The sequence below is a fragment of the Electrophorus electricus genome, chromosome 1, assembly GCF_013358815.1.
Source record: "Electrophorus electricus isolate fEleEle1 chromosome 1, fEleEle1.pri, whole genome shotgun sequence".
NCBI lineage: Eukaryota > Metazoa > Chordata > Actinopteri > Gymnotiformes > Gymnotidae > Electrophorus > Electrophorus electricus.
In genome coordinates this window covers 22,667,163-22,684,030 of record NC_049535.1, presented here as the reverse complement: position 1 = coordinate 22,684,030, position 16,868 = coordinate 22,667,163, and the positions used below count along the sequence as shown (strand labels likewise).

General features: G+C 42.4%; 2 protein-coding genes across 6 annotated transcripts; both read right to left on the bottom strand.

Moving 5' to 3' along the window:
• Window positions 1-108: 108 nt before the first annotated feature.
• On the bottom strand, window positions 109-10,512 carry carhsp1 (calcium regulated heat stable protein 1). Of its 4 annotated transcripts, XM_027002725.2 has the most exons (5): window positions 4,943-4,991; window positions 4,809-4,855; window positions 2,938-3,163; window positions 2,320-2,442; window positions 109-686 (listed from the first exon to the last, which is right to left on the bottom strand). In XM_027002725.2, exons 3-5 carry the CDS (start codon window positions 3,117-3,119, stop codon window positions 524-526), a joined length of 468 nt encoding a protein of 155 aa, XP_026858526.1. In that variant the 5' UTR covers window positions 3,120-3,163; window positions 4,809-4,855; window positions 4,943-4,991; the 3' UTR covers window positions 109-523. The 4 variants fall into 4 exon arrangements, with proteins under 4 accessions (XP_026858526.1, XP_026858527.1, XP_026858524.1 ...); XM_027002726.2 differs by lacking the exons at window positions 4,809-4,855; window positions 4,943-4,991 and adding an exon at window positions 10,322-10,512; XM_027002723.2 differs by lacking the exons at window positions 4,809-4,855; window positions 4,943-4,991 and adding an exon at window positions 10,307-10,511.
• A 152-nt stretch (window positions 10,513-10,664) lies between these two features.
• On the bottom strand, window positions 10,665-16,381 carry nat15 (N-acetyltransferase 15 (GCN5-related, putative)). 2 transcript variants are annotated; one of them, XM_027002737.2, is made up of 7 exons: window positions 16,148-16,381; window positions 15,229-15,354; window positions 14,779-14,908; window positions 13,789-13,885; window positions 13,332-13,566; window positions 12,832-13,014; window positions 10,665-12,710 (listed from the first exon to the last, which is right to left on the bottom strand). In XM_027002737.2, the coding sequence occupies exons 2-6, from the start codon at window positions 15,336-15,338 to the stop codon at window positions 12,858-12,860; spliced, it is 729 nt and encodes a 242-aa protein (XP_026858538.1). In that variant the 5' UTR covers window positions 15,339-15,354; window positions 16,148-16,381; the 3' UTR covers window positions 10,665-12,710; window positions 12,832-12,857. The 2 variants fall into 2 exon arrangements, with proteins under 2 accessions (XP_026858538.1, XP_026858537.1); XM_027002736.2 differs by having other exon boundaries at window positions 15,229-15,344.
• Window positions 16,382-16,868: the final 487 nt, after the last annotated feature.

The following is a 16,868-nucleotide window of genomic DNA, read 5'->3' as shown; positions in this document are numbered from 1 at the left end:
CTAAGAGGGGTAACTTACTATGGATGGACTGTTTTTAAAGGAACACCAAACCCAATACTGCTAACATTTAGAATGATTCCAGCATACAGTACAATTCTGACAACCCACTTCTGCATCCCTTTTACTGTTTAATAGTGTACTGATAATGAAAAGTGACATGAGTAAGAGGATATAGTGCCACAGTGTTTTTACAGCAAGCAAATATATAGATGTGAATTAAGGCTTTATTGTTACAAGCAGAGCATCTACCTCCCCAACAGCCATAGTGATATGACTCGAGTTAAGTGTGAAAACACAGCTGACAGCAAAGACTGCTTAGGAACACTGAAAACACGGCAAGAAAAAAACCCACCAACACTGAAAAAGGAATGCATCATCTTCAACAATATTCACAAGGGTTTGGGTTTTTTTTCCCCCCCTTTTTGCACATCTGCACAGTTACCATACGGTTCTCCTCCCCCCCGCCCCCATGGTAACCAAAACAAGCACCACGCTTGAGCTTGAGCAGTACTTCCCCCAGTCTTCAGGAGCTAACAACTGCTCCTGACCACGTCTCATGCTTGGTGCCTGGTGCCAGATGAGTGATGGTCACTTCCACCGCCTGGACCTTTTCAAGCTTAGGAGGAATGGAGCAGATCTTGTAGCTGACCTCATCCCCTTCGACTGGAACATACTCTCCCTCAATGCTGCAGGAGGAACACACACACACACAAAACAACAAAGTCAGAAGAAACATTCAATTTCAGATGCATTTGCCTCAAATACAGCAATTAAGGAACCATTTTTAACAGCACTAGACAAGGTGGGTTAAACCATAGCTAATCTTAAACTGAGTTTAGAACAAAGCCAAAAGCCAATCTATGGGACACAAAACTACACAGAAGCATCTACACAAAGGCCATTTATGACCAGAATACCATCGATACTATGCAGATAATCTTTGATTAGCAGAATAACACGAGTGCACATGGTGACCCATGACAGTCTGAGGTGGAGAGGGAATTTAAGGGAGATTTTAATTCATAAATGCCAAGTCGTATCTGAAATGTTTTATGCTTTCTACCATTTCATCCAAGGACAAAACTGATTGCTCTAAGTGAGCCAGAATTCCTTGTACAGGAGGCAGTGTGCTGTGCAAGTAAAGTAATATTTGTTTTAGACTTTGAGAAGAGAGTGACATTTTCTGTGTGGTCTTAAGTTCCTCAGGTTAAGAGGTAAAAGCATACCCAAATGGAGAGGAAAAAAGTTACAAAACAGCAGAGTGTCCTTGAATTGACATGAATGTCCTTTATGACGGCGCTACACGGCACTTTCATGCTCCGTCAGTCCATAGATCTGCATGTGCAGCCATGACGTGACATGGCCAGCCACTCATCCCGCACAACAGAGCACCACCTAGCTGCACTTTGTGTTGGCCCCACACACACACACACACACACACACACACACACACACACACACACACACACACACACAAGCAGGTGACTTATATAAAAGCTAAAGTACCTTGCAAGAAAGCATGTGCATATCACATTATGGCTAAAGTGCACATGCTAAAGTGTTCCAATGTCAGAAGGGCCAACATAGGTTATTCTACCACTGTGATTTAGCAGTGAACGGTTCTAGGCTTTTGAATTCATCTGACACAAAGACGAGAACTGCTGTGTGTGTGTGTGTGTTTTTAGAAGAAAGCAAAAGCAAGGAGGTGGGTGGGCGAATCAGGGTAGTAATTATGCACATTTTCCTTTCTCCACCAGAAGAGGTGATTGTGCACGTTGTTCCTTCCTCCCATACTCCTACACATATCAGCCATTTTTTAGAAAAATCTTATAGGTGGACCATTGGAGCAGACAGCCTTTCTGCCAGCACGCACGGTTTATGTCACTCGTCCCACGGCTCATCAGCGCTCAGGTTTTAAAAAGGACTGAACGAGGCTTTGCTAGATATTTCTGGGTGTCAGATCACTCAACACAGTCCTGCCAGTGCCATGTGTAAAAATACCAATAAACGTGATGTAATTGAACTTGTACCTCAGCATCAACAACCATGCTGTCAGCAGCGGTAACACCATGCCTACCCTGTTTACTTCTAGTTTCTAAGCTAAGGACCCCTTGTTTCACTTGGGCCAGTGAAAAATTATGCATACAACAGATGCATTACTGTAACTGCGCACATATGAATGTGCCTAGAATATGCGTTAAGTGTACATAAGTGAGCAGCCAGGGTAGGTACAAGGCAAGTGTTTCTAAGGAGATATCCACCAAGGGTGCAGAGGGGCTGCTGTGTATGGATTCAGCACACTGGCTACAGCCTACTCACTCCGAGACATGCACGAAGATGTCAGCGCCGCCGTCCGACGGCTTGATGAAGCCGTGTCCTTTGGATCGTGAAAAGCACTTGCACACGCCAGTGAAAACTGGTCCCTCCGACGCTCTTGTGGACCTGTGAAGAGACGACAACAAAAAAAAGTCATGAGTCCTTTACACCGAAATGGTAAAATATCCACCCACTGTGGCAAGTCCTCCAACTCCTGCCTTGTTCAAAATTGACAGGAGGTGCACAAAGCTAACCAGCTCAAAAGCACGTTGCACAAGATTCAGAATTTATTTCCATGTGTTTTCAGGGCTCTGCAACAACCACTGCAAGGGTGATGTGCTGGAAAGCTACATTATCACGCCTGTTCAATGACTGCAAAAACACTAACCGTTTGTGTGTGTGTGTGTGTGTGTGTGTGTATACTATGATCACCTCAACGTGACCATCCTACGACAACCCTGATAAATTTTTAAAAACGTAAACAAAATGTTTTTCCAACATTACACACCAGTTGATATCACACTGGGCATTCATCTAGTGCCCTTAATGGTATCAGAAGGTACAGTCGCGATGGCTGTATGATAACGTGGCCAGACCGGGCGGGGCTATTTGGGTACTCACGCGGAGACGGTGCGATTCCTGCGGGTTGGCAGCGGGCTGGGGATCAGGTAGCCCCGCATGGGTGAAGGCGAGCGGTCTCTCTGCCGGGACTGGGGCAGGTGCAGGGAGCTGGGCGACACAGGCGATAGCAAGGGGGGCGTGGACGGTGCCGCCTGCACAGGGGACGAGGTCTCAGAGGACATGCTGCCCACGGGACGCCTTTAGCTACGCCACCGGGCACGGATCACTGGGGAGAGAAGACGCACGGACATCGGACTCATGCCGGGGTTTATTTGGTGCTTACGTACTAAGGGAGACGCAAAGCTTCATTTCCCAGTCCAGTGTTCATATAACCCCCCCCCCCCCCCCCCCACCATACATTCTGCCCCTCCTAACTCACAGTACTACTGTACCAGCTATTCAGTGTTCCGCACTATTTAATTCAGATGTGAAGGCAACCAGGACAGTGCAAGAATGTGCAGCCTCTGGGAGCAACAGAGGACTAGACAGGAAACACCGCAATGACACTCGCAATAAAGCAACTGTGGGTGAGCATGCGGATTAGCAAAGAAGAGTCTGGAAGTGGGGAAAAAAAAGTAGTGAGCAATGCCATTTTGCTCCATGATGCATATGAGGCAGAAGTGCTCCTGGCACTGGAACATGAACATGAACGGCATATGAACATTTTAAAGGCACATAATTCATGTTATAGAGATAAATAAACTATTAAGGCAAAATTTAGCCAGGAATCATTTTTTGAACACAGGGATAGTTAGTAACTAAATCATGCCTGGCTGGTACGGCAACACTGAGCCCAGGCTGCGGGCGTGTCGGGTCCCACAAGCCATAAAACTGAGCTGAATCTATTGTTCTGTTCCCTGCAGTAATGTGATCTCTTGCCGCCCCCTCCCCCATTTACCAGAACATCACACAACCTCTCCAGACTTTTTAGGCCCCCACAGAGATCGTATCTGCATGTGGTTTCACACATGACGAAAGCGTGGCGGGGGGCTCGTGGAGGTAGGCGCTGACCCGGCATGGCCCGGGCAGGAGGGGAGAGGTGGCGAGCATTAGCACATCCATGGGTCACCACAGATCAACGACAGCACGAAATGCGGCGAACGATGATGAACGCACATCATCCAGTATTGGAAGAGTGTGTGTGTGTGTGTGTGTGTGTGTGTGTGTGTGTGAGTTTTACCAAGGAAAATTATTAAAATAAAAAAAATAAATAAAATAATATTTATGTACTCTACAGCATAATCAAAGTTAAATATGACGGCATGAAATTTCAGCTGTACTCTAAGGATGCCAAAAACAACAGACATTCCTGTAATCAGAACACGGAAAAAAACAGTGCAAGTGTTTTAAGAAGATATCCTCTCTCTCACTGGTAGGCATGTTCTACAGAATGACTAAGATTCTAAGATATGCTGAGCTATGCTGTGCCATTTATGCACAGCTCTTCCTCATCGCTAACCTGTCAACACAGTGGCTACTACAAATGGAGCCAATTCTATCCCTCTGCCCCATACATATCGAAATTTATAGGTGAAGAGACGTTTAAATCTAACAGTACTAAGAGATTATGATTAAGAGATCGCATCCAGTTTAAGGCTCACCGCTTGAATCCCCTTCAGCTACTCTGGACACAGAAACAGCCCAAGATAGACCCAGGGCCCCCAGACTGGCGTTTAGACCCCTGGGGTAAAGTCACCCACAGCACTGATGGAATTTTCCATTGCCTGCCCCCTCCAACCACAGCTCAGTGCTAAAGAGTTTGCCTGCATCAGCAGAAGACTCGGACAGCTTGGCAGGTCCAGGGCCCACCACAATGGAACCGCTAAAGCAGTGTAAGCCAAACATGTCACCAAAATGCCTGTCCCACTTACCACGAACAATGACTAACAAAGGAAGCGCAAGTCCCATTTCCTGAAGCCTGCATGACAGGGACAACAAAGGAGTTAAAAAGTGATTACAACCACGAAACGCTTAACCACAGTTCACCCACCAACTCCACACATACAGACAACATTTACGGATTTTCCATTTCAACAAGCTGAGGCAACTCCTGTCCAAGTATAGTGCTTTGGCAGCACAGATCAAAACAGGAAATAGTTCTCTCAGCATTCTCTTCCTCTACTGAGCAGACTGTAGTCCCTCACACCGACACTCTCTGAACACCTTCAGGCTGGTAACTATGGGTAGGCATAGTTAAAAACACTTTTACACCATTTAGGGCAAATAACACCCATCATTCATAAAAACCTTTAAGCTATGTTTGCTGGGTTTTTTTTTTTTTTTTTTTAAACCATTTTACAACTACAGGAGTCAAATGTATAAATTTAATAGAAACTTCAGTGTTGTACAGTGTTTGTATGTACGTTGCCTCAGGGAACTAATCTAAAATGGGTGTAATGATTATAGGAGGAGCAGAGCTCTATAGGGCAGAAGGTAGGTGTGTACATTACCCACACAGAGACTCAAGCAGCCTGCACAAGGCTTAGTGACTACAACAAAACATGTAACTGTGCACCTTTCCTTCCTATGCACCACTGTGTGTGTATGTGTGTGTGTTGCAAATGACCTATAGCCTACAGAAGAAAAAGGTGTGATTGTGGCAGTTAATAAAGCAAGAAAAAACAGCAGGAAACCATGACGGCAACGAGCATATCAGGAGAGGGGAGGACCCAGTGCCCAGTCCAGCTCTCCGCTCACACACCACAGCTGTGCCCAGTGGTACAGAAGAGAGAGAAGGTGACACTGTGAAAACTAATGTGGGCATCTTTGACTGACCCCATAGTTTACCGGCAGGGAGCAGAGGAAATGGAGGTTTCCTCTGGTCCATATTTGTAGCAATGCTGCAGTACAGACACTCCTGGCTGGAGCTGGGTGGCAAGGGGGTACAACCACTCATTTTCCTGCTGCCTTTGTTCATGCATGAACCAGGAAAAAATAAATTTAAAAAATCACAACCGAATAGATGCAGCTGAAAAAGTTGAATGAAAAGAGCGCATCGGGCAACGCAGCTATGCCCAGCAGCACAATCGCGGCGGCTGAGTGACAGAAGCCTGTTCTCACTCATTAGCAGCCTTATCCACACTGCCTGATGGGACATGTTCGTGCCAGTGCAAGCGACGTATCCAAGTGGACATAAACTGAGAGGGGGCAAACAGGGCCCCGCTCATAGGAACAGCCAGCAGGGTAAAAAGAGCCACGCACAGTTAACAAGGAGGAGCACATGGGCACAGGAACGGGCGCACGCATGCACACACACCTGGAAGGCCACCTTGAACTTGACCCAGCAAGCCGTTTTATTTTACAAGCCAGGTGAACATAGAGGAGGATGAGCACTACTTCCTAAGCCTTGGCCTTTCAAATGGACCCCTTATCAGTACACTATATTGGACTGTGTACATGTGGACAACGAATGACAATCAGGTTGGACAGTTCCTGTCCAGTGGTCTTTAAGCAGTGTTCATCCACTGGCAAAGAATACAACCTTTTATTTAAAAAAAACCACAACAACATTCAAGTCTAAATGCCCCAAACCCCCCCCCCCCCCCCCCAGTATCCTGATAAAATTACTTTTTTGGTCTTTGTATTCCTACTTAATGTGAAGCAAGCAAGGTTGTTGACAACTTGCCTTAGCAGCATATTTGACACATGCATTCGGAAGCTTATTCCTGGATTTAAACATGAAATATCTGCCTATAAAATAGCTTATGTTTTTGACTTAAATGGTCTTAAACAGTCCCTGACCACTGCAATAGCCTTTGGAACAAATATAATAATAATAATAATAATAATAATAATAATACTACATCATTGTTTTATATCAAGCCTACTTCTAAAGGAAGGCAGCCATGCTTGATTTCTGCAGGATTTTCCCTAGCAAAGGTTACTCTCATGAGGTCTTGTTGACTAGTCTTATGTTACAGCGCATGCTGGGTAGATCCATTTGAATGTTTACCTGGTCTCAAAGAGCATGCTGGGAAGAGGGCCCTTCCTTCCACTACACTAGCAAACAGCTGACCAGGAGATATCCTCCCCACAAATACTGCCTTGTTCAATACGGTTTCCTCAACAAACGTGATACCAGTTAAATACACAAGCACAGTGCACAGATTTTCCATCTCCACTCGACCTTCCATCTAGAATAAACTGCAGTATCAGTATTTTAGCGCTACTACAGATTTCTCTCACACACCCAGAGTTCGCCCCATACATGACCCATGGATTTCAGAAGGCTCTCTGCATCATACCACTTTGTGCTGTAGTCCCAGAGTGATAGGAGGGCAAAGGTGCAGGTTATGGAACAGAGCAGAGGATGGGGAGAGGTGGCAAATCCCAGCCAATCTCCTGTCGCGGTAAGCGCATAATCAGGACACGCACTGCCACTTCCTGTTCGGAGGAGCAGCAGAGGGCTTTTAGCATCCCAGCAGGGGGCGGGGGGGGGACTCAATGATGCCTCATTAATAAACGACTTCCTTCACGGCCATGTTACACAGTGCATGGTGGTTTGGTTGGTCCCACGAGCAAGAATAGATCAAGCTCAAACGGCCAAACACCGCTTTAAGAATTTCAGTTTAAGGTCAGGATTTAAGATAAGATAGGACTGCATTTTTGACAAACTGTAAATACTAAATGATAAAATAGTTTTGTGTGATATGTTTGTAAACTGGGCTTTGATTAAATGTTACTGATATAAATGTCTCGCCATAATATTCACAGCACTTGCTTCCACTAGTATCGATTCATTGGCCTAAAAGTCAACATAGAGCATCTCTTACCACTTAGCAGTCTTCAGATACAAATGTCCAGTTTAAGTAACACTGCCATTATTGTTTGCATTTATATTAATCCTTTAATCTTCTCAATTGCATACAAGACATTGCAGATATGAAAGTTAATAACCTATATCTACCAGTGGCCCCTGTTCTACACTGCCTTTTTAGAAGCCCTTTATGGTCCATCCCTCATTTAATTTAATAACAACAAACAACAACAGATGATGCAAGAACACTAAAAATTAAGCTTTCATCATATCAACATTATTTGTAAATAAGAAATGTCCTACCTCTCCTACCTCAGTAGTAGCAGTAGAACTTTGGTTTACCATTCTTCCATTAGAGTTGTGTGCAAGAGATCATTAGAACTATAGGAATCCTACACCTGCCCTGTGATGTGTTGACTGAAGAAGCAAACTGACTAAAGGTGAGTGGGGTGTGTCAGAGCAGAGACAAGGTGGTGCATCCACGGGGCTGATGTAATCATGGGGTTGTGTGATGTGGACAAAAACATCTCTCAGCTGCATCTTGAATTTGACTTCCATTTCTGATAACCTCAGGCAAACGGTGAGGAGTCCAGTCTATTCAAGTCACAATCACCAAAAACTGAGAGAATAGCATATTAATTTTTGCTTTTCAAATCAAATCACTACATGTTCAACACAGCAGCACAGCAACTTAAGACTTATTTTGGTACACAACATCTGTGCTGTTATGAATTCTGCACTATGATAACCTTAGGTTTGCAGCATAACCACTGAGACCCAGATCAAAGCCCTCCAACATGAAAGACCAGCCTGGGAAGGACCAGACCAGATTTATACAGACACGTAACTGTTAACCACAGGGCAGATGAGAAGAAAGGTGATGCTTTACTAAGAGGCTGACATTGATGTTTTCCCAGAGGATTTGAAAAGGTCACGTTCACATGTCAATGCTATTTTGAGAATGTCAAGCTACAGTATCCCTTAGGACAATGGCCATATCTTGCCATTTTATTTTGCTTTGCATGTGATTGTATGAATCTTTTTCACCTTTGTAGCAGAGTCAGCAGTAGAAACAGGATTGTGCTACTAACCACTTCTGCTCAAAAACTCAAACGCATTCTTGACACTAAAATAATTAGCACTAATCTAAGCCATGTCCTTTTAGCCCAATTTCCCACCTCCCCAGAACTGACAAATTATTTGTCCATTACTCAATGGCTGGACTGCATCAGCCACAGTGATGTATAAACAATCAAATTCAATTGGCTGTTTACAAAGGCAGAAGACATCCCATTGGCCAAGGCTCTTTGCAGATGACCCTTAACCAAATACACTGTGTGCTAGTTTGTCTTGTTAGAGGAAAGGGGAATCAGTACATTCAGCATAGTGTTTGATCAGTCCCAAAGACATGAGAACTCCCCTAGGTTTTGTATCGTTTGTGTTAATGGGACGTATTGCCCCAGAAATTTCAATAGTGTGTGATCATTTATGTTAACATTTCCAGTACAGCGTCAAAGAAATATCCAAGAAAAGAGTGGGCTATGGGAAATTGGACATTCAGGTATGGGTCAGTGTCTTCTGCTAGATAAACTGGGTGGATATAACTTGACCTGTAAGCAAAGGAGAAGCCAAGGAATTCACCACAATTTAACTTTTTTAGCTGAAGTTTATGGTCAAATGCTTAGTGTATTTGGAGAAGACAAAAGAAAACAGATCATACTTTAAAGACTATCTGGAAGATTAAAAGTACAGTGTAGGTCAAATGAAGGCAACTGAGTGAGCAAAACTTTGTCTCAAGAAAGACATTTTAAAACACCCTGCTGCATTCGAGACTGAGCAGATACAGAAATTCACAAGAAGTTCAAACCCAAAGAAACACAAGCTCTGAGAACGCATATCAAACACAGGTCACATCGCTGATAGGGCAGCCTAGAATATTACAGGAACTCAACAGTTGAAAACTGACTTGAAAATCAACATCATTGCGTTCAGTGGAAGCTCAGCTATTTCCATATAACAAAAAACAACTAATACCAGATAACATAATGCTTTTTAAACGCCGTAATCTCGTATAAACTTAAATCAAATAATAGATATACTTGCTACGTATACATACCGCACAGCTGCTTATGATTTTGCAATTGTTTCTCTAGAGCTGCGCATAACACTACTTGCGGTAGAACATTTCCAAACTCCAGCTCTTTCCTCTCCATGTTCGGAGCCCTCCCTTTATTTGAAGCGAAACTGAATAATCGAATGGTTGCAAAGTAAACGGATATGTGCTTTTAAAGAATCTCCTCTAAGAAAAAAAAAATCAATAACAATGCTGATCATTTTTAATATTTGAAATTAAGAAGCTTCTTTAGGGTGTCTTAAAGGACAAAAAAAAGCGTATAATACACCAAGCTGTAATTAACAATACGAAAAGAAAATACACCTTGGTCTTTCCTTGGCGTAGTGGAGCATCACTAAGCTAAGCACTACTGTATAAAAAGCACCTTGTAACCAATTCAATCTACCGTTCAGTCTTTCCCTCGGTCGAGAACACAGGTTTCTATTCCAATCACGAAATAAACTTTGTTGGTTACAGGTTTACGACGAAAATTCACTCACCTTTAACGAACTTACTTGGAGGAGAGAGCACAGGGTAGTTGTACCAAATAACTAAGTTGTAAGGCATACGTCTGTCTGCGCTGATCAAGCTCCTGAAGTAAGCAGCTTCGCTAACCTTTTCACTAACAGGCCACTACGCTGGTGAGCTGTGTGTCCACAAGGAGCCAGGAGAGCGCGCCCAAATGGGCGTTGTCTACCAGGTTCACTGAAAATGACCTCATCAAACCAACAGTACCGTAAACACTCAAATAGTAGTTTACAATGGTAATTAGCTGTATTCTTAAACCAGCCATTTGGTCGCACACACAAGCACACGCAGCCATCCAAAAGAAAAAAAGAAAAAACAATGCAAACGAAAAATATTTAAGAGCTTTATTTCCTCTTTTATGCCTAGTCAAATCAAGCATGTATGATTGCATGGGTGGAAGAATCTAAGAACGATTAAAGTAAACAAGTGAAAGAATTTAAGGGGTTTAGGAGATCAGTCTTTGTACAAAACTGTTGTAAACACATTTAGGAAAAATAAGACAACCAGATTTGCAGTTGCACGGCTGGCAAAAGAAGGGAAACAAAAACAATTAAACAAACAAACAAACAAACAAACAAACCAAAAAGAGTGTTTTCCACATTCAGCTTTTTCAATAAAATCTCACTGAACAGTTGAGGGCACTATTGCACAAGTCAAAATGTACGATAGGAGCTGAGATTCTGTTTAAAACCTAGAGAGAGGTGTCAACATTTAAAACGACAAAACGCATTATTTTTTCTTAATAGGCCATAACACCAGTCAGACCAGTCATTCTGCATTTCAGCGACTTAGGGGACGAAAATACTCCCAACATACATCACATTCACTCTTTAGTGTCTGTAACAAAACAAAAAAAAATCTAAAATAATTATTTACTTGACACATTTTAATCCAAATTAATTTACAATTATGACAGCTTGAGCAACTGAGGGTTAAGGGTTTTGATCAGGGATTAGATCAAGGCTTGCAACCTTCTAATTACTAATCAAGTACCTTTACCACTGAGCTACCACTGCCTTTCAGTGGTTTCAAGAAGGAACACATGAACACACAATGGGTGGCAGCCATTTCAAAACCTACATACTGTATTTCTACCAGTCCACAGCATCAGGGCCATGGATTCATTCCTTTTCAGAATGTGGAGAAATGGAACTCAGGATTTACATCATGGGTCAGTAGGAACATATATTGCATCTACATTTCTAATTTAAGAGTTCCCATTTGAAATATCAGAAAGTATCATAACTATTACTAATAAAAACATCTTCCTCATGTAACGTACATGGCAAGTACACCAAAAAGCAGGACTTCAGTTGGCTAGATACACTGAACAAAAGGGTACCTGTCCAAATGGAATGTGCTTTTCCTCTTGTCTAATGAACAGTGCAGGCTTCTGTCTTAAATTATGCTCTTATATAAAGAATCGCGCACTACTAAACGCCCCTCTAACACTTCTTTTAAGACCTTGGTCAACAGCAATGCAAAGTAATTTCCAGAGTGATCCTGTTTTCTCAAGCATGCCTTTAGTGTTTGGGACCAGTGATGCCCACAATCAACAACAAATTCCCAAGTGTCAGATATTTTGCTCATCTTTTATATTGTAAAGTTACTTGCAACACAGAGGCATTTAATTTTTTTTCCCACCTTGTGCAAATCCCTGAATAACCATACTGCACTTTCGAAAAATGTCATGTACAGGCTATCTTTTATATTCATCTATTCCTCATGTAAAAACAAAATATACTGCATGGCATTTATATTATGGGTGTGATGGACCAGGGAAAGACTATGCTGTTGAAAACCGACATTAGCATTAAGCATTGGGTGAGGCGGGTGTTGGCCTTGACTATAACTTCTCCCATGACAGCACCACTACATTCACTGCCTTTGTGCACATCCTTTTAATACAATTGCTTAAAACGTTGCATAAGACAAAATGATAATAAAAAATATATATATATATAGAAAAGGGGGAGGGGTCCTTTGCTTCAAGGTGCAAATAAACCACCAAAACATGGCTTGATACATGCACACAAAAAACTCCATATTGAAGAACACACCTGGAAGAAAGTACTCCTAACCTCTTTAGTCCTCTTATGAAGAACAGGCACACATTAAAATCTGTTTATATTAAAGATGTGGGTAAACCATAAAACATTTTCTACATAGCAGCGAAATGACTTAAAATGGCATGATGTGGACTGGAAAATTCATATCAAGAGGGAAGTGTACTAAAGACAATGCATATATTAATAGGGGCATATATTATGTACAAATATAATACAAGGGTTATGGGAGATCGCTTTCTTGTAAAATCACCAGCAACAGGCTTCAGGTATCCAGCTGGTAAGACTGAAAGGGATAGCTCTCCTTCACCTGGTGCACAGAAAGGAAAGACGGAAAAGGCGAACAATGTTAATATTTCATAAGGTGCACAGTATATGTGAAAATGTAGGCAGGACTTGCTGCAGACACACTCTGAAATAGCAGGGCATACCCTGCAAGGCTGGGAGTGGGTTGCCATCACATGGTTCTGCCGTACTCAATACCGCTCTTGGACGAGAGGCCGGACCAAGGCAGGAAGCTGCGCAGAAGGCTCTGTGCTTGCCGGTAGATCCTCTGTGGAATGGAGCACGGGCTTAGGCTGGCCAGGGCTGACCCTATATGATGAATATAATCAGTGAGGAGCGAGTTAAGGAGAACATGAGTGAGTGAGAGAGAGAGAGAGAGAGAGAGAGAGAGAGAGAGAGAGAGAATATTTTCCACACGGCATGAACTATGAGCAGCACAGCAGCAGTCGGGTTGCAAAAATATCACAGCACAGGAGACTGACTGCTGTCAGGGTAAAATGGAGACAAAACGGCCCAGCTCGCTAAACATGCTTTTCCCTACTGGTCATGTTACCCAACAGCCATGCAAGTGGGAACCATCCCCTACGTGACTTACACTCTAGCCTGAGACATACACGAATACACATGGAAGAGGGGGAAAGGATATTAGATTGTCCAAGGAGGATGACCGCCATTGATGTAGAGGACATACGTGAAACCATCCTTCAGCACTCCTCGGATGGAGTAATAATAGGGCAAATAGTGGTGCTGCTTAAAGTCTCTGTTCTCGTAGAAGTGAATGGCTGTGAGATTGGTGGTGAGCACATGCAGATAGATGGCCTTGCAGTGGTCCTGGGCTGTGGTGGAGATGTGGTCCTTCAGACTGTCCAGCAAAAGGGAGCCTGGGGAGTGGACTCCAGATTAACTCTTCATCCAAATGAATGGCAGCAATTAGCACTGTGACTTCATGCAAAAGGGAGCCTAAATTGTAGTAGATGTTTTTGGGCCATTATCCAGTCCATACAGGTAAACTTGATAGTTATGGCAGAAAAAGTCTCTCTCGTAAGGGGTGCTTATTGTGACAGTAATGCTGCAAGAGGGATTCGTTTAAGTTCATGCCTTACCTATTCCATGTTTTCGAAACTCCTTCACCACGCCTAAGCTCAGGATGTATGCAACCTGAGTGTCAACAGGAAAGCTGGAGGCCAGAATGTCCCCATCCTTCCAGAAAGCAAGTCACATTGAGTAAAGGTGATGGCCAGCAACAGCTAAGCAGAATTACTGTCTTCTTTATTCACTCTCAGAAAGAAAATGGCTCAAACACAAACAGGGAATAAACAGCCACAACACAGAGAAACCTCTTGTACTTCACGCAGAAGACACCCTTTACATAAATGTAACATGATCCGCTTAAGTCATAAACATGACTACTGTGAGAGAATCACAATAACTTATACCAGCATTGTTTCAATCATAGCCTGACTCATCTATGGTAGGGATGTCCTTTGCCGCATAGAGAAATTCAGTCAAGGGCACATAGAACGTAGTCTAATTAATCACATGCTATAAAAAGGTTCTTGACATGCCAGAGTGCTCCATTTAAAATGATTTGAAGTGCAGCCTTCAGGTGTTGTGCAAACATGCTATATAGTAGCAAAAACATGGTATGAAATATCTCCCTGAGCACAAAACCACATGATAAATTTAAAAAACAAAACAAGCTGGTCAGACACATTACAACTCTGAAACAATATTTAAAGTCTCATTAGGAGAGTTCACACGTCCTTGTTCGTATTCTTAAACAGGAATATTTATAATACAAACTTGCCTGAGCTTATTTTTAGTTTTTATATGCACGTCAGCCAAAGGATGTGACCAATTCAAGAACAACTACCTATGCAGTGACCTAGTGTCACTCCATCAGCAACTGAGGAGTAGCTTTCTTAGTAGCTCTTATCTGTCCAGAAAACTCCCACAGCCAGTGCATACTGCTGCATATCAGGCAGGAGTGATGGACAAGCACCTGGCTGGTGGGCTGTAGTGGCTGATGACTAGTGAACTCCACATGAGTCACTCTACATGGGCCACCTCAGTAAGCATAGAAGCCTTCTGACCTCTTTGTGTACTTTGGTTCTGCCTTTTATTTCCGCCACAATCATCCCCACGATGCCGCCCTTGAAGGTTGCAGCCAAAGAGAAAAACTTTTTGTTCGACGTGATGTCATGATACCATGAGTCAGGATACCTGTGTGGTATTAGGAATAAACAAAAAAAGGAGTCAATACCAAACTGGTAAGGTAAGGAAACACACCAGAGCCCTAGAGGAATAAAGCCACTTACAGAAAATTGCCGATCCATTACAGCAAACTTACGGTTATCAAATCAGCACAGACAGCAAAAAAATCCATATATCAATTGCTTATAAGAACTATTGCAAGAGAGTTAAAGTTAAAGAAAAAAAGAAAAAAACTGCAAGAGATTGAAAACAATATATATCACTAAATATATCACTAAAGGTGGAAACAGTTCAGTTATGATAGAAAGATAGAACGACTGAATACTTACTCAATGGGGAACCAGTCACCACAGAGTACTTTAATGCTGTCTATGTCATCTTGGCACAGGAGACGGAGCTTGATTTCGCTGAGGGCAGTGGGGGGCACCACGTCGGTCATTCACACCTGAACACAACTGCACTCAAGTTATGCGCTGTTTAGGGTGGCTTTCAAATCATTTTACTCCTTTTACATTTAAGTTAAATAGGTTAGGCTATTCCAAATGTAACGAGCGATCTTGAGCGACTTGAGAGCGCAGGGGTCAAGTTACGTTCAGTTATCTGAGAGAATATCTCTTAGAATGGATTTTTTTTTTTTTACTTTTATGTAAATAAATATATCGCAGCCAATATTTGTTATTACAGGGCTGCGAATCCAATCCGCACTGAGCAGTCAGAGTAGTAACCAATTATTTTTTATGCTAAACGTTTGCAGGAGGAGGACCACGATGAAGAATACTAAAGGAGACTAATCTTAACGGATCTTTATCATTAGCCACCAATGCACCATCTTACACCATACCGAAAACAGTGTAGCTATATATCGCTCATTCAGCTTTACTGGCAAGAGAGTTTGCTTGCCATCTAGCTATCAAGCGATCAAGTTCTGTTGACTAATAGCTAGCTACCAACTACACAACCCAGGGTTAGGCTTGACAAAGATAGCTGAAGTTAGATAGCCAGGCTAGCTAGCAGGTTTTCAAGAAATTGATTGTGACAGACTAAAATAATACTAAAAAGTTTTACCAAAGTAAACGTATTTGGTTCACTAAACATACAATCCGTTCATATGGTTAACGAAACGAAAACTGGTCTATTTAGCTACAAGCTATCTTTCTAATTAGCCACCACACCGAGTTAGCCAGCTAGCGCTGTTTGGAAGAAGCGACTTTAGCTTTTAACACAGAGAGGTCGGAAATAATTTGTAACCTGCTTTATTTCGACGCTTGAACAAGTAGAAGGATTGGCGAGTGTTTGTCTCTGTTTCCTCGAAGAGTGTTCAAAGCAGCGGTATCATTGTGATAAATAGTACATTTGTGTCCAGTAGGGAGATGAGACATTCGGTTTCTGACTCTTTTGGCTCGTTGCGCTGCATTAGCTGGCCTAGCGGTTTCGCTTCGTTGCTAACACTTCTGTAAACTCGCTGGTAACTATACAGACTCTTCCGGTAGGCTCGTCGCTTGGATTATTTACTTAACATCGTATGTGACATTTAACCCTTTCAGATACCAAAACATATTTTACATTTCGTTTATTTCTAATATTTGTGTGGACGGACTTTTGGCACTTTATTATATAAACAAAAAGGAAATAGATTATTGCAGTTAGAATTAAATAAATGTATGGTTGATTATTTAATTTTGAAATAAAAGTTTAAATCATTTCATGAAATAGATTTTAATAAATGTATTAATTCCTGAATTAAAATCATGTATGAGTACTTAGAACCTCAAGTATGGCTCATCTTGAAATACCATGCTTCAAGTCTCATGGAAGACAAGCATCGAGACTATTCTCTGTCCTGGCTCCCAGATAGTGGAACGAACATCCACTGGCTGTCCGAACAGCAGAGTCCCTTTCAGTCTTCAAACGCAGACTGAAGAACCATCCATTTGTGGAATATTTAAATGACTATTGATCCTGCTCCTTT